Below are 27,307 nucleotides of genomic sequence, written 5' to 3'. Positions count from 1 at the left end.
CATGTCAATGTTTAGATGAGCAGGGGGCACATTCTGTGGTAGCCTTGGCCACCACTGTGTTAGTGTGTATGACTGGGTGAATATGGTTGTGTAGTGTAAAAGCACCTTGGGTGGTTGGAAGACTAGAAAGGTGCTGTACAAGTGCAAGTCTAGTTACTCTACAACTTGCTTTTCAGTCAACTATGAACACAATCTCACACACTGATGGCGCTCGGCTGGCCATTGGAAGAAATCTGGGGCTCAATGTCTTGCTCAAGGACACTGTAACATGACAGGACAGGACAAAAAGGCTGGGGATTAAACCAGCAACCGCACAATTAATGGACAAAGTTACAAGTCACTGATGATCATTGATACATCAATGACGACACATGCTGTGTTGAAAAAGCACACACGATTCCCTTTTTTTTACACACCATTTCACACACCATGTAGGGCTGCCCCCTGAAAGTCGGAGATCAAAATCATCAGTCAGAAACCCCTCGATCAACTGAGATTGTTTTTGATATTGCTCCTCGCTTTTACACTGCTCTTCAGTACAGGCTGCTGCAGACACAGAGGCAGCTGCCTAGAGGAGGGGGGACTTTGCCCCGTAAGGCTTTACCACTCACAGCAACTTAATACTATACAGTATCTGGCTTCTGTTTTAGCGACGGCAAAAAATGTTGTGGCACATTTCCAATTTGTCGTTAGTGCAGTTAGCTTGTTTACTATATTACATGAATGCTGCTGTTAAAATGAATGTCCTGCTGAACCCTGCTCAAACATTAAAACTCTATGTGGGGAAAAAAGTAAGAAATTGTTTAACACTCATATTAAACCGCCAAATCCTATTTAAGTGAGATATTTACCTGACACTATGAGATATTTATTGTCGGGTGCAGCCCTAGTTTCATGTATATCGTTTGACTGCTCTGCAAAGGTGAACTAAAAATATGGGTTATGATTATTTCCTGTTTTATAAAAACATAGTGTTTATTGTATAACTGAGTGTATCATGATATAACCATTATTGTAGCCACTGTATTGTCATTGAGCTCCTCTACAACCCCATCTGTAGTACAGTTACAACAGCATACCTCTTAAGGTCTATTAAAAAATACCTTTTTAAACATAGAAACCAAGTGTTCATTTTGTCCTTAACTTAGACATGGCAGGATGTTTTTTAAGTGAAAATATTTTTTTAAATGTGGATCATTTTATTTGTAAACCTGAACTGCTTTGATTTACTGATCAATCACAATGAAGAACGGTCAGGAATTCAAGCATCATGGCTGCTCGTGACAACAAGGAGGACAATGAACACAGGCAGAAGGGAAAAAATATTTTAAAAAATATATATTTTGCCACAAGAAAAACTCCTACTGTGAACAGAGATTGGACAGCTGAGGGGTGTGACAGTTTTTATTTGCACCATGTTACCATCTGAACCCCTGGAACTCCAGCTGCAAGCTGTTACTGTGAGTGAGAGCTTGTCTGTGATGTGCTTGTTTAATCAAAGTTTTAAATGAACACAGTATCATAACTCCTACCGTGAGCTGAGAAAACCACAGTAGATTCTCGTGGATGGCATTGACGCACCAAGCCTGACTCAGTGCCAGAAGCCCAGCTAATAACAGCCCTGCTGCCATGGAAACACACTGTCGCCAAGGCCACCGGGGTAGAATGTCTGAACCGGAACAAGTACCGGATCCTCCATGCAGACAAACCTCCCCAGTGCCCTCCTGTGTGGCATTCGACCTTTCTGTCCACCACATCATGTTACTGCTGCATCTCCCTTCAGCTGCTGCATCTCGTGAAAGGCCTGAATTATGTTGCAGCTTGCTCAGCTTAACTCTCTTACGAAGCTCCATTGCCTGAGAAGACGGAGATTATCAATAAGTTCTTGGATCCTTTGATGAGCTGAATTCAGGTAGATAAACAGCATGCTCCTGGGCTGAGCTATAGAACTGATCCAAATCCATTACGGCAATAAATGTAAATGCGGTGTGTTTTTCTTCTCTTGAAGTCAGTCCAAATAAATTAGCTTTTTAATCGCTTCAAGTTCCTTGCCAAAGGAAATATGCAAAAGCTTTCTCCAAGGGAATGAGCAGCTAGTTTCCTTCCCAATCCTTCTTTTGAGTTTGCTCGAGGCAAAACAAGCCTTGGCTTTTCACCAAGAACTCTGATGAGATGGCTAATCCTCAGTTTAAATTAAGGTCAAAGAGAATAGGCCTAGTTAACAAGTTCACATATTGCTCATTACCCTGAAAGCTAGTTCACTTCTCAGAAGGCACCGATCCTCTTTCCTCTGTTTCTCTCTGTTACCATTTCCTCTTTGTGGCTCTTTGAATATTTCCCATCTCTCTGATGGTGCTTTAAGAATCCAAGAGAGGGTCCGTCCAGCTTTGGCCTTGCTTCGTATTTCCTCTGCTTTATGTCTTCCAGAGCCTTAACAAGGATCGACATCTGCCTCCCTTGAACTCCAACAAACATTTCTAAACAAAAAGTAATCGTTCTCAACAAATCAGCTAAGTCTGAAGAGAAAAGAAAGCCTAAAGACTGAGCCGCAGTAAGTCTACTAACAGGCTGGGCTGTAGATAAGTAGAGCAGCCAGAGGGAGGGAGAGAAAAGACAGTCACTACTGGTGACCTCTTGTCTATAAAAGCACACATGCACACCGGAAAAGAATAAGATGGAGTGGGGGTGGGGACAAGCGAGGGGAACATGTTGGAACATCATTCGGAAAATGCGGGGAACATTTGTCAGAGGGTTTGTGGATCTGGAACCAACGTCAAGCCATAAGCACATGTCTGAAATAAACTGCACTCTGCACTGGGACTGACACAGACATGGCTTCACACCTGAAGAATTCAAGAGGCAAGATTAAATCACTCCATACCTTAGAGGAGACATGGTATCAGTAAGCATTGTAAAAGTATGTGTAAATGAGAGAGAAAGAGTGTGACGAACTTGATAACAAACCCTGCAGACCCTTTAACCTAAGGCTAACACTGCTACCACATTCCCTTTACAACACAATGGAAGAGGAGCCACATGTGAGATTATTAAAACCAGTCCCCTTTCTGTTCAACAACAGCTTCCTCACAGACTTCCAACATTTTGATACCATCAGTCACATTGGGTCAGGTCAGGCAGCAAACAACCGCAAAGTACAAACACCTAGCTGACTGACTTCCAAACTCACAAATTACTTTCCAGCATGTTTCACGGTCTTTTCCATTCTACTTGACCTAGACACACTTAAGAGAGTGCGTGTGTGTGTGTGTGAGAGAGAGACAGTAAGTGAAAGAGTGCGAGTGAGAGACAGTGGATCTCAAAGGGCAAGAAACGAAGTACATAATCTTAACTAGCTGAGGGAGCAACAGCGAACAGTTCAAGGTAAGGTCAGACTTCAGTGTCAGCTGGCATAGCTGCAAGTGTCAACAGTGTGTTGGCCATACACTACAACATTTGCTGTGGCTTAGAAAGGTGCATGTGTTTTTTGCTGGACAATGTAGCATGTGCTGCATGTGGACTTTAGAGCATGTCCATACTACGTTAACTAAATATGAAAATGTATATTTGGCCCTCTGTCTCCACCAAGCTGGAATTTTTTGGACTTCAACTGAGCTTTAAAACTGTCTCCAGTGTCAGACACAGACACATTTATGGGACAAGTGTTTTCAGTCAGTGAGTGACAGATCCTTCACATCAAGAATACTTCATCTTCCATTTTTAGGATAGCATGAAAAATAGAACAGATATGCCGTTCACATTGAAAAACACTAAGCTAACTAAACTAAAGCTAAACTAAACTCCATGTAACATTCAAGTTGCAGTTACAGTTTACGTCTTCGTCTGTAAAAACATGGATGACTCACATGGATGATTCACACACAAATTTTGTTATAATTAGTGTAAGAATTCTTGAGTTATGGCCAAAAACATGTTTTGTGAGGTTACAGTGAACTTGACCTTAGACTTTCAACCAACTAATTCTGATAAGTTCATTCTGGAGTCCAAGTGGACATTTGTGCCAAATTTGAGGAAACTCCCTCTTGGTACTCTTGAGATATTGCATTTTCAAGAATGAGGTGGGCGTAGGGTCACTTTGACCACCAAAATCTGATTGTCTGATTGATGAGTCCACGTGGACGTTGTGTGCCAGATTTGAAGAAAATTTAAAGATGTATGTACGTATGTACAGACGGATAACCTGAAAACATAAGGCCTCCTGCCACAGTTATCACCAAAGAGGTATAAAAAAGTAACCATAATATGCTCTTACACAAATTTGATTGGCAAAGACAACGCCCTGCCTTGTGATGGCAAAAGTTGAGCAAGATCAGATTTTTTTTGCCAGACAATCCCGCGTTTCACTATTCGAGCCCTTTGTGGCAGCACCTCTGCTGAGTCGATGAAGTGGGCTTATTGAAATGAATGAGAGTCTGTCTGAACACAGTCCAGGAGATGAGTTATGCCAGAAGAACTAGCTCATAGAACCCGTTGTCCAACTATGTGGGAAATGTGAAAAGGAATACTTATATATATTCCTGTTCAGAACGGCGACACTAGAAGGCGGAGTGAAAAGTCAGCCATTACTGAGAGGGAGAAGACTCCAAATCCTTTACAAATCGGATTAGGGGTAGTTCAGATTTTGTTCAGCATTAAAAGTCATTTTTGCGATTCCATTGTCCAAAGTTTTGGATGACATCAATAGAATCAGTCCAGTCCATCTGTTTGTTTGTCTTTTGTTCTGTTTTATTTTACTCCTCTGTTGAGGTACCTACCAAATTCATTCTATACTAAAAGGCAGGGAAACACTGCAGTCCATTGACTGGTCAAGAGAGAACTGTCACTTTTGCTTGACAAGGACTCAATGCACAAACCCAGTATTTTTGAATATCCCATCAATTGTGCAACCCCATTCCATGGAGCAGTGACGTGGCTATTACCACCCACTAACAATTCCACCTTCAAATGTACAGGTTCAAAGGGTTCTATAACAAAAAAGTTTGGTGGAAACATGGCAATGGTGTTGCCCTGAGTCAGTTTATTCAGGTTACTTTCTCATCTCACCTAGTGGACTGGCAGGTGTGAATGTTAAATTGATAATTTCAGAAAGTTACTGACAGCTCCACCCCGAACCGACACCAGAATGCTGTTGAGCTATTGGCTCGTCCAACAAGGAGTTCTGATGAAGTCTGTCCCACTGCTGACCAGAGGAGTCAGAAGAAAAGATTTAGCTGTTTTTCTATTGTTTGGGTATTTTAGTGTTGATGGACATCCTTACTAAAACAGTCTTAATGTGCTTGTGTGGCTCAATGATGCTTGGACATATAAACAGCATTTTCAGATTCAGCAGGCTCTGTGTGAATGTCGTCTTGGACAGAGACTTTGATGGCATTACCAGGAGTCAACACAACTCACACACACATGCACACCCACATGTGCGTGCAATGTGTGATGATGTCAGCCAGGAGCCCACTTATATGAGAACATTTCAGGGAAATGTTCGCCAGGCCTGTAAAGTGACTTGCATTTATTATGAATGAAAGCATCTGTCTGCTCCTTCCCTTCACTCTCTCACACGCACACACACACACACACACACACACACACACACACACACACACAAAAACAGCACAGGACCGCAAACTGTGTTGGTACGGATTCCGCTCAATTAACTGGATGTGCTGCTTTGTCTCTCTATGACAAAAACTCACAAATTATCCTGTGCGGATTGCCTCTATGTGGGTCAAGACGTATTGCACATTTGCATGAGAAACAGATGAAGCTCCTGGCTGGCACTGCGAATTACTGCCGACAGATGAGACAAATTCTGAGTCGTAGATTTTGGAGGGCCTGCATGCTCAGTTGTTTTGTGTGACTCCCCACTCTTCTGTTTTACACAAAAACGAAAGTCTATTCTGTGATTAGGATAACGCTTTTACAAAATTGGAACCAATATGTGCAGATGAAACTCTGCAATCTGCTGTTGTCACTAGCTTTGACTCACCACTCCCTGCGTGCTGAGCACAACTTCCACCTAGGGATGTCAATGATAATCAGATAATTTAATGATAATCAGTTAACCACCGAGAACATTTCTGACCAGTTATGCATGTCGTTCTATAAGTTAACTTTGACACTCAGTTTACTGCACTGCACACCAACTGGGTCCAGTGAGAGCTAGCTAGGGGCACCGCTCATTCAGGGACTCCTACTTGTAATAGGGATGTAAATGGTCAACCACAGAGAATATTTTTGACCGCTTACACATGTACTTTGCCACTCTTCAGTTTACTGCAGTGCGCAACAACTGGGTCCAGTGGGAGCTAGCTATCCTTAGCGGCACAGATCATCCAGCCATTACTGCTAGTAACACTATCCCAACCCTCCAGTGTTGCTGAGGAAATGTTGCGTTCCCCCCGGCCTCCCGCCAGCTCGCCCTGGTGAGTAAACAGCCCCATTTAGAGCCATTAAACCCCTTTAACACTGTTGACTATGTTATCACTGTTAGCAGTGTCAGCACAGCTAGTGGTGCTAACATTGTTTACAATGTTAGCACCACAGCTAGTGGTGCTAACATTGTAAACAATACTGAAAAGGTTTTACGGTTCAAAATGAAGCTGCTTACTCCCCCAGACAACATGGGGGGAGGCCAGAGGGTGAGCACAATGTTTCCACAGGACCACATTCCGCCACCGGAACAACGGAATTGCCGAATAAGCAGTGCAGCAAGCTAGCTAATGTTAGCTCCCTCTCCATATGTGTTGCGCGCTTCAGAGCAGCCAAGAAACCAGTGGAGATAGGCTTGGGCAGTGGGCACCATGTTTTAACATATCACAGTTGGCTAGCTGTGTGTCTACAAAGCCAATAGAAACTAAAATAAAGCACAAGACATTTACATCAAAAAAATTAAAACTTCATCATTTGTAAAAGTATAGCACTTTGAAATGCAGCCCTAAAGCTCACTAAGTCAACAGAGCGCTGAACTGACAGTAGAGGCCTCTTTTTCTTAATAATTAATCAGTCCTTTTAAAGAAAAATTAATCAAAACTCACAGCCCTTGCTGGTAATATTGTCCCAGCCTATGGTATCCTTGTGGAAACATTAAAACAAACTTCCACCAAAGTGTCAAACTCAAACTCCACAGTGTATTAATTTCAACCTCTCCTACTCTTTAATACTTGTTATTACCAGTGTTGGGGAGTAACTTGTAATTACCAGTGTTGGGGAGTAATTTAATCATGTAACACAGTTACATGATTAAATTACTACATCCATGTAATTGTAATCAGTTACAGTTACTGAGATAAAATATGTAATTATAAAAATGTTGGTGATTACAAAGAGGTTACATATAAATATATTATTTTTGGTAACAAGTTTATATGTAGAATATAACATTCGTTCTGTTGCTTTGCATCTTTTTGTTGTGCAGGAATTCTTCCTTTGGCATATTTTCAGACAGATCAGAAAAGTTGTTTGGACAAATTTGTGTGCAACACTTATGCACTTATGTTTCAGGACTTTTAAGCTTTATCGCCTAGTTTAAAACATTTGTTAGAACAGTAATCAAAAAATAATAAAAGCAATAAGTTACATTACTGTGATGAAGTAATTAAAATAGTTACATTAATTACTACATTTTTAGCTGGATAACTAGTAATATGTAACCTATTTCATTTCAAAAGTAACCTTCCCAACACTGGTTATGATCACGTGTTGGATCCATAGTTTGTATCAATGTAGCCATATCTCAGACTGCATTTAAATGTTACACCTCTATTTACGGTATAAACCTTAAGAGCCATTTGGATACAAAAATCCAGCAGTATCGTAACTTCATATGCAAACCACTCAACATGAGACTAAACCAGGCCACAGTGAGTGACCTGCATTCCTTTCATCGGTTGACTCATTCATCTATCAAAACAAATGACTATTACTGCACCACTAAATTAGGCAAAAACAAAAGATGTAAATGAATGCTGTTCATTTACATTTCGCCCCAGTTATGACTCTGACAGAGCAATCTGTTCTGCCATGTCAACCAGATCGAAGGCTGCTATGTATATCTCTGTCTGAACCAGAGCGCTGGTGAAGCTTTGGAAGGGGGATTTAAAAATGACATCATATCTGGCAGGGCACAATGTTCTGTTGCTGTACAACAAACACTGAACAGACTCTAAAAAGGTCTGCGTAACCACCAGTCGCCCTGGTGCTTCAAGACTTCATGTGGTTCATTTGAAGGGCTCGAAAATCAATCTGCTGCAGCTCATGGAAAAACAATCATCCCATTTCAAAATGAAGTGTTTATGACGTGTTTTTAACAGAGAACACTGGAGGAGGGGATGTGTCTGATTGGCACTTATTTTGAAGCTACATTTCCTCTTGAGATAAGCAAAAATGTGTGTGGAGCTTTTAAATGTTAAAACCGGCAGATATTTTCCATCTGTGAATATCCACATCTGTGATGTGGTTGATGAATCTTCCACATGGATGTCAAATCCTTAGATAACCTCCACATAAAAGTGTCAGGTACATCAATCCTGTCATCTCTGCTGCCTCTTAACAAGTGCCTCATAAAAAGACATAAAAGGCTCCATGTGTTTTCGGCATTTCCAGATCTTTCTCCTGGGCTGATACATAGATTGTTATAAAGATCATATTTTAATGTCTTGATTAAAGGACTGCTCTGTCACACAGATCAATTTAATCACTGTATATCAGCAGCCCTTTCCCTCAACTGGAGAATCAGTTTTTTACTCAAGTACTTGACTTGAAACTTAAAATCATTAATCATTGGAGTAATATGCAGTTAGGACAATCACTGGCAAGTGTGTTTCGCATCAGTGTTGGTCAAGAAAAGTAACTGAAATGATTTACATACTGTAACAGCAGTTTGTTATAGTCAATGTTACTTTAAAGGGTAAATTTTTCAACCTGGACCCTAGCTTCCCATGTTTTTGTGTCTAAGTGACCAATGTGATCTTCAATTTTTGAAAATTATTCCAGTATTGAGAGAGAGAAAGGGCAACGGCCAGCAGCTGCGCAACGCCCACAATATAAACAGATGGGGCAATTGTGCACTGTCACTGAACATCCATTAAAAGTGGTTATTTTTTTTTACCAAAGACAGGCTCAGGTTGTTATCATAAGTGCCTGAAGTGACTCTTTACCTTTTGCTTGAACTTGATCTGATAATCTAGGCCCATTTGTGGCAAAAATAACCACTTTTAATGGACATGCAGTGACATTCAAATCAAAATCAAATCAACTTTATTTATATGGCACTTTTCATACAACAGTAACACAAAGTGCCTCACAGAGGTTAAAAACAACAAAGATCCAAACAGAAAACAAAAAGAAAAGAGAAAACCCAACCCTCCCACCCAACAAAAAGCTATTTAGCTCATAAAATTGAGTTAGTAGCTAGGTAAGAATGATCTAAAACAGAGACATAAAATGCATCAAAACTAAAACCTATAGGCTAACTAAAATAACAAAAGATAAAGGTTAAATGAGATAAGAACGTAAAAAGAGGAAGGGTAAGAATATAAAAAATAAATAAAAAATAGATAATAGATGGATAAATCGGTTATAAGAGGAATTTAAAATAGATAAATAACGAGATCAGTTAAAAGCCTGATTAAAAAGATGAGTCTTGAGCCTCTTTTTAAAAACATCAACAGTCTCTGCAGCTCTGAGGTTCTGAGGATATTGCACAATTGCCCCCATTATGGGTATTTTGTGGCTGTCGCTTGCAACCCTTGTTCTTTCAATACTGGACCAATTTCAAAATTGTTGATCACATCAGTCAATTACACACGAAAACATGGGAAAAGAGGGCCAAGGTTGAAAAATTATGAAGTTAACCTTTAAGTCATTTTCTCACTCCTGTGTTATTGAATTAAACAGAAATGATAAAACAGCCAAATAAGAACATTAGATGACACATGGTGTAATGTTATCAGTGGTGCAAAAGGTTTAAGGGGTTACTAATAAGCAAAACACAATCCGCATGTTTATAATCCTAATATATGATGCTCGGTTGGGGACAAAATGTAAACAGTAAGGTGTTATCTGCTGCGGTCTTAAAGAATAAATTTAACTTATGGTGATGTTAGGTTGCTGTTAGACTGCACCATTAATACAGGTACGTGCCTCCCTTTGGGTGTGACAAATAGGAGAGCAAACAGTGACTGCAGTGAAAAAAAGGCTAAATGCTGACAAATATGGATTGAAGCAGAATATTGTATCACATAAAAACTGGTTGTGAACTTTAGAAAAGATTACATCTATCCTTTTTCAACACATATTGACTTTTAGACTTTATTGGCTTATTAGAAATGTTTGGTTCACACAAGTCAGAAACAATCCTACACAGCCACCCCTAGAATCTAATTCTACAAATAGTAAGATACTAGTAATATCAGCCTAATCTATATCTGCATCTGCGCAGAACTAACAGGTTTAAGTAGAATAAAGTAAATGGAAAAAGAAAAAAAAAAAGCTGTGAAGCATGTTGTAGAAAATTCCCCACAAAACCCTGACAATTTAAATTTGCCCTACTAAAGGCAAATAGCTTGTGAAACACTACTGATTTTTTCTTGTGAATTTTGAATGACAACACACACTGAGTCTTAGTTATTTTATTAAAATGGCCTGGTATGTTTGCTTTAATCGTTGTCCAGACACTACTTGCCTAAAACTATCTGTTGTGAAATATACCCAAAAACAACACGTGTAGCATCTAGTCTATATGTCGGCCTAAATACAGTGAAAAAAACATCAGTGGCCTCCAGATACAGCAGATGATAGCCCATGAATTCAACACAACAGGACACTAATTTAGGGTCTTACAAGTTGCGATATCTTTTCGGTGCTTAAACCAGTAGATACCCACCTACCTGTACTGTCATGTAGACTGAATTCATTCTTTGAATGTTTCTAATCATTGCATTAGAAAAATCAGGAAAACTTCCCTCTGCATGGCTCATGACAAGCTCTGTGGATTATCTTGATTAACCGGGTCATGATGTCTGGAAAGAGACATTGCTCTTGAGTTTTTCAAATGTATTTTTTTGGCACTTTGAGCACCACAAGCCTTCTAGTTACATTATATTGGAGAGAAAGCAGACATCTCTACGGCCAATACCTCTAACACTCAGCAACTCACACCAAAACAATCCAGGCTGATAAATAGCACCACAGGTAAGAGGAAAAATATGTATTTTGATTTGGGGGTGAGCTGTCCTTTTGAGCAGAAAAGCCTAACCAAAGACAGGGGTCATAAATTAGCCTTGGATATAAATCATATATGCAGTACATCTGTTTATGTTATTTTAACCTGTTACAAGATGTTTTGCATTGTCCCTGACAAATAAACTAACAAACAAATGACAGTTTCATCGTCTGATCTATAGTAGCAGTCTGCTGCCTGCACTGCCACTGCTGTTGCTGCAATGGGCCTTTTTCACAGCAGACATTCTGACTTGTAGCAGAAGAGGCACAAGTGTTACTAATAACATTAACATTGACAAAGCGGCACAGCGACTCTTATTGGCATGGTCAAACATTCCTTTAGATGTAGACAATTGAGAGACATTCAACAATCTTACATTAACTTACTAGCTGTCTGTTTCAACCCAAGGTGCACCCCTGTAACGCCATCGTCTGACACTTCACTTGGCCTAAAAGATTGTAACAGTGGACACCTTTTACCTTTATGTTGGAGAACCACAGGTCGTTTTCATGCAGTGTGGCCATGTAGATACAGCACAGCAGGCCCAGACCAACAGACACAGACCAACCAACTGATGTCCAGATTATTGCCCCCCATGACCAGTCACCTGCAGGAGCAATAACATGTCAGTAAGTGTCAAGTGAAACTTTTGAGTTTTAAAAAAACATAGCATTGCACAGAAGACACTTAAAGATGTCACATCAGGAAAAGCAAAGGTGTAATGAAGGTGTAATGAATTCCATTTAGCTGCTTCAGGGTCCTGGTATTGTGGATACTTTGGATCAACTTACACTCAGACCAGGGGCGATTGCTCTGAGATAACAAGGGAGGCTTAAATTCCCGTAAAATTTCATAGAAGAAATGGTCAAATATGCGCTATTGAATTTACATTCAAATAAGAATTTACATTGTACTAAATGTGCGCTAGGATGCATTTAACATCATGACTGTGATGTTCAAACATCAGCTGTTTATCACCAGTTTTAAACGCGACCTCCCTGTCATACATTCTTGTGTCAGCACGGTGGACCCGGAGCCTCCAAGCATTCCTATGAGACAGCGCTGAGCAGGTTTTTTTCATGCAGCAAAGCGAGACGTTCATTGGATAAATGCGACAAAACTGTCACTTCCAGCGAGGCTCAGCTTCCCTGGGACCGAATGGAGCAGTAGGCGGGAGAGGACGCTTGGTGTATGCATGATGATTGGAGGAATTGTCTCAAAGGCTGAACCCCTTTGTGATTGACAGCGCATTGGAAATACACACCGGCATCTTCGCATTTTGAGTACTCAGTACTCAGTACCATGCGGATATTTGGGAGTGGAGTCTTCTGACAGAGTGCCATCCGGAGTTCCTTATTTCCATAAGCCATATAGCTCATTTTCACTGTTTGTAAACCCATCTGAAAATCTTTGAGGTGTGTTTTGCTGTGGTTCTATGGCATGAGTGTGGTTGAAAAACAGCTTCAATTAAATGCTCCTTTTAAAAGTTACTGCCTCGCTACAATATGACAAATTTTATGATGTAAATTTAAAGTGAGCTTCCCCTGTTTGAAAGAACAGCAGCCGCCACTGACTCAGACAGCACTAGCTTGTTCGACATGTTGTCCGACCACATCAGAAATAGAAAGTGTGTTTCAGCCACACTGGAGAGCTGTGTGAAGCCGGATGTCATAAAGAGGGGGACACGATATTGTTTAAACATGTGAATAGCGCTGTTGTATTGAAATGTGTTCCCCCCTGTTAATGGGCAGTGCCAGCCGTGATGATAGGGTTCAGGCTTCCGGTCTGGTTTAGATTTAGGTGGGGGGAACACATACTGTATCATCTTCATCACAACACCAGCACATATTTGTATGCAGTCTCTCCTGAAGGGAGGGCATTCATAGTGTTGTACTTGGTTGTTGGTTGATCGAAACAGTAAATTTATGATGGCTGCATTCTGTGAAAGTGCTGCACAAAGCCATGCCACTGTGTCAACATGGCAACACCAGATGGCTTTTGTTATGTGGATACTACAGAAATACAGGTAACTCATATAGTATAAATGACAGTATAAAATTTTTCCATCTGTGTAATGCAGAAAAAAAACTTCAGTTCGTTATGCCTGGTGTCCTCTGAGGATGCAACCCAAGCAAAACGTGACTGCATATACATGTGTACAGAAGTTGTAGGAGTGTGGACTTTAAGCAACAGAGTGAGTTATGAAAATGTGGTATTTCTTTGAAGAACATTTCTTTGCATTCAGCACCCACAGCAGGTCAGAGGTCAGGGTAAGATACATAACACAGGTTCCTGAGCTGGATCTGGCTCAATGACACTTTGGCAGGGTGGGTGGCTGGCAACAGTACTAACCCCTCAGTCAAAGGGCGCTCTCTGTAGTCACCAGGCCACACTGCAGCTGCTGCCCTAAAAGACGTGTATGAGAAGCAGCTGGGTGGGAGGATGGCTCACTCACCATGCAAGATCTTCTCTTGATGATGGTCGGTGCAACAGTTGGGATGTTGGGACTGAAACTCTGCACCAAGAGAGGGCTCCTTCCCCTTGCTGCCCTTCCTCTGACGCAGGGCTGTCATGTTGAAACACTGAAACAACCACACAGGGGGGGCTGTGTCTGATTACACAGATATGATTCACACATGAACAAAGTGAAGACACACATACACGCAGGCATGTAACCGACCTCAACACACACACACTAACAGCGTGTGTGCAATCTGAGCCAAAGCAAACAACGTTTGTTTTCCTTCACTGTCTGCAGCCTTTCATTCAGTGTGATAGATGGGCTGGACAGGCCTGCTTACAGCGGCATTTCCTGCTCACGTCGCAGTCAGAATAACGTGAAACACCAGATCCCATCCATCGACACCCACAGCACCCACATCACCGGCAAACTACATTAATCCTACCGTATCTAAGCCAGGTGGTAGGCTACGCCAAACACAACAGCAAATGTACAAGTCCCTGCTGAAATATTGGGAAATTAGCAGTGAGGAGACCAGTGAGGCACAAAATACCCTAAAGTACGGTAAGGTAGATTTAAACTCCTATTGTGAGGCATACTTCTACAGCCTTTATGCAAAATTAATGTTCATTTAGCATAAAGGCGCGCTCCCGTTATGGACGCCAGCTTTTCTTTCTGTCTTGACAGCAACAAAGACGAATACGATTTGCGCCGACGGTACATTTATAAACCTCACCCTCCTCTAGAGCAGCGGCTGGTAGGATGGTCCGACAGCTCTCCTCTACCTCCCTCTCTCCCCTGTTTCTCTCTATCTCCCTCACTCTTTCATTTTCCTCTCCTCTTTTCTCCCTCCCGTTAGAATTCATCGGTCAGCTTCATACCGCACTGGGTTTCACCACGGGACAGTACCGGAACACAAGAGAGGCCGCCTTCAAAATAAAAGCGTGAGAATATCACTTAGACAAAGGCTGCTAGATGCAGACATCTCTGCTGGAGTCTTAGCTTGTAGTTACCACTACAGTTATATGGATGAACCTGTGTGTCTGAAACAGTGGAACAGAACTGAAACACAGACACAGTTGTGTGTGTATTGTTCCCACGCCATATGGAGGATATGTGGTAATATCTATGGTGGTAAAAGAAATTAAGAAAAATAAAAGCAGACAATATAATCAGTCTTGTTAGAAGAGATAAGAGGCCAGTCAGAATAATGAAACTTTCTTGTCAGTATGAGCAGTCTAAACTAATTATGAGGGATCAGATGAGCATCAGTTAAACTAATAAATAAAAAGTTTATGGACACCATAAACTTGGGTGCAACAAGCATGACACTACAGAGCCATAAGGCTCAGGGGTCAGCTACCTTTACTATTAAAAAAAAAAAGCCATTTTTGCCCCCCCCCCCCACCCCCCCACCCCAACCACACACACACACACACACATACACACACACACACACACACACAAAATCTCTTTCCAAGATAAAGCTGTGATTGTTGTTTGCTAACTTTGAATATGGAGGAAAGAGAAAGAGAAAGAGAAACATGGGTGTAAAACAGGCATTAGAGTTGCTGAATGCACTGAGTGAAGGAGAGTCTGCTGGTGGGGAGATCTCTGGACTCAGTGATGTGTCCTGGATGGACTCTGGATCTGACGGATCATCATCTAACAGCGACCCAGAGCCTCTGCGCAAAGTGCAGTGTCCAAAGTGAAGATGGGCCAACTACAGCACTTGCAGAAGGTAAAAATTGGTAGACCTAACTTCTGGTTAGGTAATCATCAAATTATTATGATAGATACACACTGAAAGCGACTCCGACATTGTTTTGAATTGGGAGTGTCAAACAAGGACCCAGCGACCAACACTGTTTTTTGTTCGGCCATAATCCCTGTTTGGAGAGCACTATGAGAGAGTGAGAGTGTGAGAGAGAGAGAGATTATCGCTTTCAGTGTGTTTGGCCCTATAGGCTATTCCTCACAAACACACGCACAGCTTTCCAACACCACACACGCAGCGCAATATCTGTGATAAACTCACAGCATTTATGTGTCTGTGTGATGGTGTAATGTTGCACCACATTCGTGAATGCACCATTGCTGAAGCGTGCAGAGCGGGTGGAGAGAGAACCAACTGGGATTTCTCTACTGACAAGGCCTTCATTGCACTGCTGTGTGTGAGGGGGGCGTTCTGTGGCAAAAACATCGAAATGCAAAGTTTCTGGGCAGAGCAATGGGGCAATGCGTTCTTCAACACCACGTTATCTAGGAACCACTACAGGATATCATGCGCTACCTGTGCTTTGATCAGAAGGAGACCTGGCGTTGCCGACTGACCAGTGATAAATTTGCACACCTGAGGGAGGTGTGGGACAGGTTCATTCAGAACGCCATTGCATGCTACAGGCCAGGGTCTGACATAACAGTGGATGAACAACTGTTCCCGACAAAAGCCAGATGCCCCTTCACTAATATACAGTACAGGCCAAAAGTTTGGACACACCTTCTCATTCAATGCGTTTTCTTTATTTTCATGACTATTTACATTGTAGATTCTCACTGAAGGCATCAAAACTATGAATGAACACATGTGGAGTTATGTACTTAACAAAAAAAGGTGAAATAACTGAAAACATGTTTTATATTCTAGTTTCTTTGCTCTGATTACTGCTTTGCACACTCTTGGCATTCTCTCCATGAGCTTCAAGAGGTAGTCACCTGAAATGGTTTCCACTTCACAGGTGTGCCTTATCAGGGTTAATTAGTGGAATTTCTTGCTTTATCAATGGGGTTGGGACCATCAGTTGTGTTGTGCAGAAGTCAGGTTAATACACAGCCGACAGCCCTATTGGACAACTGTTAAAATTCATATTATGGCAAGAACCAATCAGCTAACTAAAGAAAAACCAGTGGCCATCATTACTTTAAGAAATGAAGGTCAGTCAGTCCGGAAAATTGCAAAAACTTTAAATGTGTCCCCAAGTGGAGTCGCAGAAACCATCAAGCGCTACAACGAAACCAGCACACATGAGGACCGACCCAGGAAAGGAAGACCAAGAGTCACCTCTGCTTCTGAGGATAAGTTCATCCGAGTCACCAGCCTCAGAAATCGCAAGTTAACAGCAGCTCAGATCAGAGACCAGATGAATGCCACACAGAGTTCTAGCAGCAGACCCATCTCTAGAACAACTGTTAAGAGGAGACTGCGAATCAGGCCTTCATGGTCAAATAGCTGCTAGGAAACCACTGCTAAGGAGAGGCAACAAGCAGAAGAGATTTGTTTGGGCCAAGAAACACAAGGAATGGACATTAGACCAGTGGAAATCTGTGCTTTGGTCTGATGAGTCCAAATTTGAGATCTTTGGTTCCAACCGTCGTGTCTTTGTGAGATACAGAAAAGGTGAACGGATGGATTCCACATGCCTGGTTCCCACTGTGAAGCATGGAGGAGGAGGTGTGATGGTGTGGGGGTGTTTTGCTGGTGACACTGTTGGGGATTTATTCAAAATTGAAGGCACACTGAACCAGCATGGCTACCACAGCATCCTGCAGCGACATGCCATCCCATCCGGTTTGCGTTTAGTTGGACGATCATTTATTTTTCAACAGGACAATGACCCCAAACACACCTCCAGGCTGTGTAAGGGCTATTTGACCAAGAAGGAGAGTGATGGAGTGCTGCGGCAGATGACCTGGCCTCCACAGTCACCGAACCTGAACCCAATCGAGATGGTTTGGGGTGAGCTGGACCGCAGAGTGAAGGCAAAGGGGCCAACAAGTGCTAAACACCTCTGGGAACTCCTTCAAGACTGTTGGAAAACCATTTCAGGTGACTACCTCTTGAAGCTCATGGAGAGAATGCCAAGAGTGTGCAAAGCAGTAATCAGAGCAAAGGGTGGCTATTTTGAAGAAACTAGAATATAAAACATGTTTTCAGTTATTTCACCTTTTTTGTTAAGTACATAACTCCACATGTGTTCATTCATAGTTTTGATGCCTTCAGTGAGAATCTACAATGTAAATAGTCATGAAAATAAAGAAAACGCATTGAATGAGAAGGTGTGTCCAAACTTTTGGCCTGTACTGTATGCCCAACAAGCCTGACAAATTTGGGATCAAGTATTGGCTGGCAGCCAATGTTGAGAGCAAGTACATGCTGAATGGCTTCCCATACCTGGGAAAAGATGACAGCAGGCCAGCCACACAACGCCTTGGAGAGAATGTGGTCCTGAAGCTGGAGAAGCTCTTTGTCAGTAAGTGAAGGAATGAACCAACAATTTTCAATCGATCATCGATCAATGCTGTTTTATCTGCTGTTTTTTCTTTTTCTGTGAAGAACCTTGTTAAGGATGTTATACATCAAGTTTATTGTTATATTATTTTATTGCCATATTGTAATGTTGTGAGTATTAAGGGATTACAATAGCATTTCATTTATACAACTGTGTTGTAAAATGATAAATAAATAGACGTTGTACCTTGAAAATCAATGCATTCTAATAGCAGGTCAATTTTACCCGTTGGTGGTTTTAGGTATACAGCGACCCCTGGCAGTTCTGGTGTCAAACTCTGTGTGGGTGTAAACCCTTACAGAGTCTTTAAGGTCACATGTGAGGTCTGAGTTTCAGAGTTGTAAAGGTCACATGTGAGTCGTTGACCCACCAGGCCATCATGTGTCATCCTGGTTCAATGGGTACAGGTGAGAATGGGTGTTAAGTCGTCTGGGAAGGGATGGCTGGGTGGGTCAACGACACAGGAAACTCAAATAAGTCTAGTTGCCTATGATATAGCACTTGAGATGACTAAATTCTTTATTTTCCTCAGAGATATTTTGGTTTTTGGATATGGAATCCATAGTTAGCCTTCCTAGGGAGACTCAAAACTAGTCATCGCTATTGAGGTTCAGCAAAATTTGGAGGAAAAGGAGTCACTGGAGTGGGCCTAAAGGGCCACATGCAGCTCTGGAGCAGCAGGTTTCCTACCCCTGCTATTGGGGAAAGAACAATTTCATCCTCTCCTAGAGGTGGTGATGTTGTCAATTCACTGCTCTGCTGAGATTGGATTCATACTCTTAAAGGGTAAATTTGATAGTTTTCAATCTGGACTTCAACCTCTTTTCTCATGTCTTTGAGTCTAAGTGACTCATGGGAACAACAATTTTTGAAACTGGTTTAGAATTAAGTGAGACAGCTGCCGACACAAGCATTAAGACAGGTTGCAACGTAACCAGCTGGGGCAATTTCACATCATCAATGTACCTCAACTAAAAGTGCTTGTTTTTGCTACTGACAAGCTCAATTTAAGTGTCTGAAAGTTATGGACAGGATCCCTACAGACATGGACCTTTTTTAAGAGTTAGAGTAAGAATAAGATCCTTCTTTTTTTTTAAACAGAAAGAGACATAAAATTGTTATTGCCAAACCCACCAGACTCCATTTAAATAAACAATAATTTATGCATGCATAGACCCACAGTATTTTCACCATCCTGGTTAGACTATCCTGATGACATGAGCTCAACATTCTGTCTGCTCTCTGTATCAGTTGGAACTCTGTGTCACCTCAAACACTTTCAGTGGGCAACCAATCAGCATAACAAAACACCAAAGATCATCTCCATCACCAGCAGAGCTAGTTGATAAATCAAGCTTTAGCGAAATTCATTTGGAGGAACAGAAAGAGCTTCTTTTCCTCTGAGAAACTCTGTGAGCGCTTACGCTTGTTCTTGACTATTGTTATTGACTCTATTTCTGCAATAACTTCACTTATTGCTGTGTTTCTTCTACTAACGTTGAAATTAGTGCTTGTTGCTTTGGAAGCCGCCATTTCTGTTGTGCAAGCTGCAACCTGCATTTATGTCAACAACAACATAGTCCCTAATTGTCTACTTACATTGTCAACTACAGTGTGGATTCCTGATTGACTCCAATTGGATTTTAATTTCTGGAAACTGTTTGGGGTGGCACCAAATCTAGACTGATACAGAGAGCAAAAAAGAATATTGAGCTCATGTCATCGTGATGGTCTTACCATGCTATATTTTCACATCTAACTGGGTGAAATAAAAGGTTATTTAAACCAAACCAGAGTAAGTGGATACATTGAAATTACTGGCTTTGTGTTCACAGCAGTTGAGTTTGTTTTGAGTTAAGTCCGATATCGATAGAAAAGGCTGGGTCAAAGATGCCAGACTTCTGTCCAGCGTATAGCTGCCCAAATGAGCGCAGCTGCAAAACAAGACAATGTGGGATCACCTTTCACAAGTAAGACATTATAGATCATTTCTCCCTCCACAGCTTGGCTATGCCAGTGCTGTGGGAAAAGGATCTGCAATATTATATTTCAAGTAACGTGTTGCTACCATTTGCTTAGATAATCTTTGAATGTTACAACTTTTGGTCCAGTCTGTCAGAAGGGAATGGAGGGTGGACAATTTTCACAATTATTTATATTTATGGCCACTACCTCACATTTTTAAGCTGTCCCAAAAATGAAGAGAGGAGGAGGCAGTGGGGGCTGGCCCTAAAGAGAGAGGGATTTGTTGCATCTGAGAGGGCCATGCTCTGTAGTGAGTATTTTAGGCCTGAGGATTTGGATAGGACTGGGCAGACTGTTATACCATCAATTTTCAGCTTCCCACCTCATCTTCAAAGAGTATGTATCATTAGGCAATGAGATTTCAAGATGCATATGATTGATGCGAATGTGTATTACAGTACATTTTAGATACTAAAAACATCTTTAATTGGCATGGTTCTGTAATTTTAGCCGGTAGCAAAGAGGACCACCAATGCCTCTAGAAGAGCAGAAGAGTTCACTGGACTGGACTGGACTGAACCTCAGGCTAATGTTGTGAGTATATGCTGGGGGAATGTCACAAACAAATGAGAACATCTAACATCAAACTACAATGGCTATGTCTCAAAGTACCACCATACTCCACTTTTGGAAAACAAGTAAGCCACCAAAACGGCAAAAAGGCAAACAAAAACAAAACTGCAGTGTAATGGTAAGACATCCATCGACTTGATGGAACTTCCAGAGTCTGTTGAATGTTTGTCAGGTTGCCACCAAACCTATGCAAACCTATTTTACTACAAACTATAGCAGGCCCATAAACTACCACACAATGCCCATGCATAAAAGTACCACCATACAGTACTCACTTTTGCATTAGCTTTAGATCATAGCGCATTCACCAATATTCTGACCTGTACAAAATACACATGCCCACAGGCATTATGCACTAGTCATATTAAATCCTTTGACACAGTGCTAAGTGGTAAAGGCGGCTGTAGCTCAGTTGGTAGAGTGGGTCATTCAGTGACCGAAGGGTCGGTGGTTGGATTCCGGCTCTTCCTGTGTGCATGTCGAAGTGTTGTTGAGCAAGACACTAAACCCCAAAATTGCTCGCAAATGGAATGGCAGCGCCTTCCCATGGTTGCTCGCTGCCATTGGTCCATCTGCGCCCTGGGCATTTCTAACTGAATGTAGATAGGTGCGCATTACAAATACAGGACCTTTACATTTACCTTTAAGTAAACATTTCAAAAAATTACATTCAATGCCATATTATTATTTACATATTTGTATATTTTGCCAAAGCAACAGGGAGCCACTGGAGAGGGGAAAAAGAGCCGCAAGCAGCAAAGCCTTGAGCATGCATATACATTGCCTGCTTCTCCCACTGCTATAAAGGCCAAACTGGATGAAGCTTCAGCTAGAGTGCAGAAACTGGAGCAGGAGAGGAGGAATGCTCTGGCAAGAGAGGAGGGCAAAGAAAAATATGTGTGCTCTTCTTGAGGAGTTGAAGGACAAAAACCTCATCAATGAGGAGCTGACTGACAAGCTTGAAAGCTACTCTGGTAAAATAAAAATATTATTTTTGTTTTTTGTGTATCTTATGTTTACACTTTGTTAGATGTTTAGTTTTTACCACGGCACAGTGGGCTAGCCGTAGCGTGATCTATGCTGGCAAGTTAAGGTCAGTCAGTCAGTCACTCAGTCATATATACAAATTTACACATTTGCTATGTGAATGCCCTATAGAGAGCGCCCAAGCACTGTGGTCCCTAATGCGCTTGTCACTTAGTGAAGTTACTTATTAAAAAGGGGACATACTAATTCACTTCTGCTAATTGAATTTCAGATCTTCTGGTTCACCTCCTGTCAATGCAGAGCGATGAATACACCAAGGCCCAGAGGGAGTTTGCCCTTACTCTCCATCTACATGGACCAAAGGCATACAGCTACCTGAGGGAGTCCTTGAATATTCACCTCCCACATCCTAGCACTATGCAAAGGTATTCTTCATGATATATAATTGTTAATTATCAATTATCAACCTAATGCTGACACAATACGTTTTTGACGGGTTATAAAACAGTTTCATGTTAATACTGATGTATCTCCATTACCTAAGTTAGCCAATGTAGCCATTATTGAGAAGTTTTACTTCATCAATATAGTTATTTTATAGATTTCTGGTAAGCTCGGGTCAGACAGAAAGGACAAAATGAGTTACGGCAGTCAGGCATGCACATGCACGCCTGCAATACATTCTAAATACGACCTTTATGACAATACGCATTGGGGCTCTAGGGAAATGCAGTTTTCTTTCTGGAAAAGCACTTCCACTTTCATCCATAGGTGCCGCTAGCATCAACAAAACCAAAAACCTCCTTGTGTCAGCTTTAAGCGCTGCAGACTTTCATCATGCCGAATAGTGAAACTTAATCAATCTAGAAGCTCATATCACATGCTGATCCATTTTGAGGTTGTGGCTGACTATGTCCTCAATAGTGATACTTGGGTTTAAGTGGTTAAATACCTACTTTTTCATTTTACAAAGGTGGCTACGGTCACAGAAAAGCACGTGAACTTTGTTAATCATAACATAAAGGTATGTTTGTTTGTATGATGTTTTATGTAGAGAGGACCACAACGGAAATAGATTCTAGGGCATTATTGTGGGTTTTTTTGTCCTGTTTGTGTCTTGAAATACTAATGCACACTTTATATTCTTGTTTTTTCCTTATACATTCAATCAATCAAGGTTGCCCTGGCTGCACAGACTTTAAGTCACTCTGTGGCAGTGGCACTCCACACCTTGAGGGACCTGGGCTATGCAGAGTTTCAACACTGTGAGGCTACTGCCAAATTCATTGACGTAATAGACTTGCATCATTGACCAAAATCATTTTCTGTTCTTGTGGTTAGCATTGACTTGCGATGCGCTACTCTTAAGGAGGGACAAGTTTCAGAACCAAGACACTCCTCTGGGGGGTAACCATAACCGTCCTTTTCCTTACAGATGCCTTCCTTGCTTCATCCAACAGAGAAAACAGTATATATGCACATACTGTAAGGAAAATAAGGATACTGTGCTACAGTATATTTAATTTTCATTGAAAACATTTCCCTCCCTCAGAAAAGGTCCAGGAGGCCTACAAGAACTTCCTTCAGGAGTCTGGTATCCAGTTCAGTGAGTTGGAGGAGGTGCTTCAGTTTCACCTCAGCAACCTGGAGTACGCTTGTGGAAGCACACTGGACCAGGTCTGAAGCTGAGCAGATTCTCTTGTCATAGTCAATCTAGGCCCTTGGGAGATATGGAACTCTTCAAGGAGCAGGTAAGAAAGAAAGAATCATACACCTGTTTATTTGTGCACTATTAAAATAACAAGATTTTCTTTATGTTGATTTTGTCTCCATTTTTTTTCAATAGGAGGTCCCTGAGCTGGTGAAGTACTTTGTCACATGCTGGAGAAAGACTTGTGGTCTCAGAATGTCCTACAGCTTTGTGAAGACAGGAGGCAGTGGGGAAGCTTATGACATCATTGCTGAAAATGTTCTGGGAAAAGTGTTCTTTGCTGGGGAGGTGAGGGTTTCTAATCATTTAGCCTACTACATGTATCAGTTAGTTCCTCATGTTTGAGAGAATGTAAATAAGAATTGGGCATTTAGCTTGATAACATTTGCTGTGTTTGTCCGTTTCCAGGCAACCCACAGGCACTTCCCGCAGACTGTAGCAGGAGCCATTCTGAGTGGGGTCCGGGAGGCCAGTAAAATCGCTGCTTTGTAACTCCTTCCCAGACCTGTCTTGTCACCTACCTGCCTGAGGACATTGGGGATGAATAGATTTGAAGCAACTGGTCTTCATTTCAAAACGGTCGTCTCCACTCTTGAGAGAAGTGTTTCACCTTGAGTACTGGACCTTGTGTTGAGCAGCAGTAGCCGATGCTGTACGTGGAATGGTTGTAGGTTTCAGTGGCAAAGTATACAATGAACACCTCACTGGTTCAAGAGCCAGCTAATATATCAAAATCTATAAAATTAGGGTTCACTGCACTGCTGGTATAGTTGTTTCCAAAACGAAGAACTAGTGAATTGATGTCATTGTTGTAACTGAGTAGTGTATTAGTTATTTTGTTAGGAATGTGGTGGGTGGTGCATCTTATGGTAATGGTTCTGTAATGTATATGGGCACTTCACTGTCACAGATATTTGAGATAATGTTCAAATCAATACTTTTGTAGTAGCACTTTTCATTTATAATGAGTAGATGAACTTGGGACAGGACAGGTTTCAGATGGGATTGATAATGCTTTAAAATACCAAATAGGAATAGTATGATGGACACTAAAGGGACATAATTCACTTCAGAAACTGTTGGGTTGGAGAAATGTTTCGGCGGCTGTAAGGACTCTGCCTTTTCAGTTCCTGTTAGTATTTTATGACTTGTAAATAAATGGCTGAGCTGTTGCTAGCCAGACTTCTTTTCCTGCCTCAATCAAATCTCTTCTGTCCTCTCCTGTTGAATGATGTCCTGTGGACAACTGAAAGATTATGTCCTACAAAGCTGCAGGAAATATGGGCCATAAAAATACAAACCAATTTTCATTCTAGCCATTAGACTCTTTCTAGGTTACACACAGCACACACATATTTGTTGGCCACATTGATTGCATATGTTTGTGTCATTTATGCTTTAAAACCCACTATAAACCCTTACCCTCCTGTCAGATGTTTGTCAGATCATTTATCATGTATGTAATAAAATAAGCTGACACTGTCCGTCAGATTTGAACCCGAGCCACTTCAGTAAAGGTAAGCTCTTTTGGTCAATCCCTTGAACTGTCAGTCAAGTTTGAACACCATTTAATAACTTTGATACATATTCATTTTCAATTAGAGACACTCAAAAGGGGAGTTGAGAACTTGATTAAAATGTTGAAGCAACAAAAATATGTATTTGACAACAAAAAGTTCACATAGTAATTGCTTTAGAGTCAAATGAACTTGAGCTTTTAAGTTGGAAGAAAATTAGTTGTGATTTAAAATTACTTGAGATCCTCTCCTGGCTCAGCCTAATAGAGTGTGCTAGGGCTGACGTCAAAACCCGGAAGATTAGCATCGCGCTGGTTCCCGGAAGAGAAAGTGAATGTGATTTTTTGCATTGCGTTTTGGATTATGTCAGAAAATGAGCTCTGTGGCTAACACAAGTTTATGATACTTACAGGTTTTGTTCAGCGAGATAATCTTCACATATGAACACCTTTCATACCGCATTTGAAGCTTAAATGCGATCGCCAGAAGTAAAAAGCTAACGTTAGGCTTTAACAGACTACATGACTACTCCATGGTCACATGACTCCTGACGTCACCGCCACTAAGCTTTCCACTGACTTCGGCTGCTTTATTTTAAAAACATTGTATAATGGGGAAATCGGACTGTTTCAGCTAAATAAGAAGCTGTAATGGCGGACTGCCAGCACTCTCGCCTGTTCGGGGGTGATGACGTTTAATGTCCCCGACAGGGTTTGTAGTCGTGTTGAGCAACTTGTTAGCAACTGCCTTTTTTACGACACGTAAAAGCTTCAAAATTCACAAGTAGGGTATTTACTGACGTGTTTATGTCGTAGAACAAAACCTGAAACTCGCTTAAGCTTTTGTTAACCACAGACCTTATTTGAGGCATTTTACCAAAATCCCATTCAAAAAACGTATTGACTTTTAGACGAGAGTACCGGAAGTGCTAAAAGTGCTAACGGAGTTCCAGGTTTACGGGCACACTCTATTATGAAAAAAAAAATCATTTTATAGCTACTAGTCCATATCCATTGAGTGTGCATGTCTCTGCGACATACGGGGCCCATTTCAGAATTTCAATCTTTAGGTTATATATTATATATATATGTACATATACATATATATATATATATATATATATAAAATATATATACATTAAGGTTATGCTATTGCGCCCTCCTTTGGCCTATTGGTGTAATATTTCTTCACTGGCATCTGCCACTGTGCCAAATCACCATGGCCATAACACACTGAAGGACCTGAATCCCCGACACAAGATGGCACGTCACTTCAATGGGCAGCTACGTTGGATGATTCATCTAGTGTTTTTTAGATAGGGTTTATGGTTTAAATAGTGAAAACCAAGAAAGCTTTTGTGATTTTTATTTTCTTTGTGTCGACTTTAAATTAAGTGTTTTTTACACTGACAGAATTACTGTTCATTTAAATGGAGTCTGGTGGGTTTGGCGATGGGGATTTTGGGGCTGTTTCTGATTAAACAAAAAAGGTCTGTCTCTGTAGGATCTTTTCCATGAGTTGTCAGACACTGAGAGTAACAAGCTGAGCTTGTCAGTGGCAAAAACAAGCACTTTTAGTTGACTTACATTGACAGTGCACATTTAACCCGACCAGGGCTGTCAACAGACTTGCTGGGGCCCGGGGACAAGAGACCATCATAGGGCCCCCCACCCCACCCCACCCCCGCCACCGGCTTGTCACGACAACATACGCAGTACTTTTAACGCTTTGCAAGCAATGACAGTGTCAATTTTCAAATTATTTAATTTGAGATGGACAGTTAACAGACAGTAATGTGATGTGACACAATATAAACAAACCATTTCCATCTATTGTCCCATGTAGGCTACAATACAATACAACTGAGAGTGCTATGCCTGCCTGCTAAGCAACAAAACAGTATAACTAAACATCCTATGCTTGTCCCCTCCACATCCCTGGGGTTATCAAGCCCTCAAACAGTGATGCGCCTAGATTTTTTGACAGCAAAGTCATTTATAACATCAGTGAAATCCAGTTTTTGAGCAAGCTCACGCTCAATGGAGAGCATGGCTAGGTTGTTAAGCCTGCCCTGTGACATGGTGGAGCGTAGGTAGTTTTTTATTATTTTCATTTTGCTGAAGGCTCGCTCTCCTCCAGCTACTGTCACTGGCAAAGACAAGAAAATGCGTAGCAGTGTGCAGAGATCAACATAAATACTTTGTAGACCCATGCCATAGATGGCATTAAGCAGGTCTAGTGGTCCCAGGTCCTCCTCAAATGTTGCAGCATATATTTTTTTCAGGTGACAAACCTGGTCTTCAAGTGACTCTGAAAAGTCTTTTTTGTATTTTTCTGACAGTTTTGTGCATGCTGATTTGATGCTTTCAGTGGTCATTTTCTGGAATCTCCAGAGTACGGAAAATTCCTCACAAATCATCTTGATTGATGTAAATCTCATACTTAGCTGAGATACAATAGTGTCTAATACACAATAAAACACTTTATCTCTGAAGTGTGTCTCTGGGG

General features: G+C 41.3%; 2 protein-coding genes across 5 annotated transcripts in view; one reads left to right on the top strand and one right to left on the bottom strand.

Moving 5' to 3' along the window:
• The window catches only part of dpy19l3 (dpy-19 like C-mannosyltransferase 3), a 111,409-nt gene extending 96,696 nt beyond the window's left edge, over positions 1–14,713 (bottom strand). For 2 of the 4 annotated variants that reach the window (XM_049602615.1, XM_049602623.1), the window contains exon 1: positions 1,533–2,588. In XM_049602615.1, the coding sequence (XP_049458572.1) occupies positions 1,533–1,853 (321 nt within the window). In that variant the 5' untranslated portion in view covers positions 1,854–2,588. Of the gene's footprint in view, positions 1–1,532; positions 2,589–11,715; positions 11,844–13,691; positions 13,819–13,916; positions 14,414–14,433 lie in introns of those variants that run through there. The other 2 variants (XM_049602624.1, XM_049602625.1) reach the window with 2 other exon arrangements.
• Positions 14,714–23,214: 8,501 nt separating this feature from the next.
• Positions 23,215–24,378, top strand: LOC125904932 (lysine-specific histone demethylase 1B-like). Its single transcript, XM_049602632.1, has 3 exons — positions 23,215–23,322; positions 23,418–23,570; positions 23,691–24,378. Exons 1-3 carry the CDS (start codon positions 23,302–23,304, stop codon positions 23,772–23,774), a joined length of 258 nt encoding a protein of 85 aa, XP_049458589.1. The 5' UTR covers positions 23,215–23,301; the 3' UTR covers positions 23,775–24,378.
• Positions 24,379–27,307: the final 2,929 nt, after the last annotated feature.

This window comes from Epinephelus fuscoguttatus, linkage group LG2 (assembly GCF_011397635.1).
Source record: "Epinephelus fuscoguttatus linkage group LG2, E.fuscoguttatus.final_Chr_v1".
NCBI lineage: Eukaryota > Metazoa > Chordata > Actinopteri > Perciformes > Serranidae > Epinephelus > Epinephelus fuscoguttatus.
Note: the sequence above shows the minus strand (reverse complement) of the source record. Positions and strands in the feature narration are given on the sequence as shown.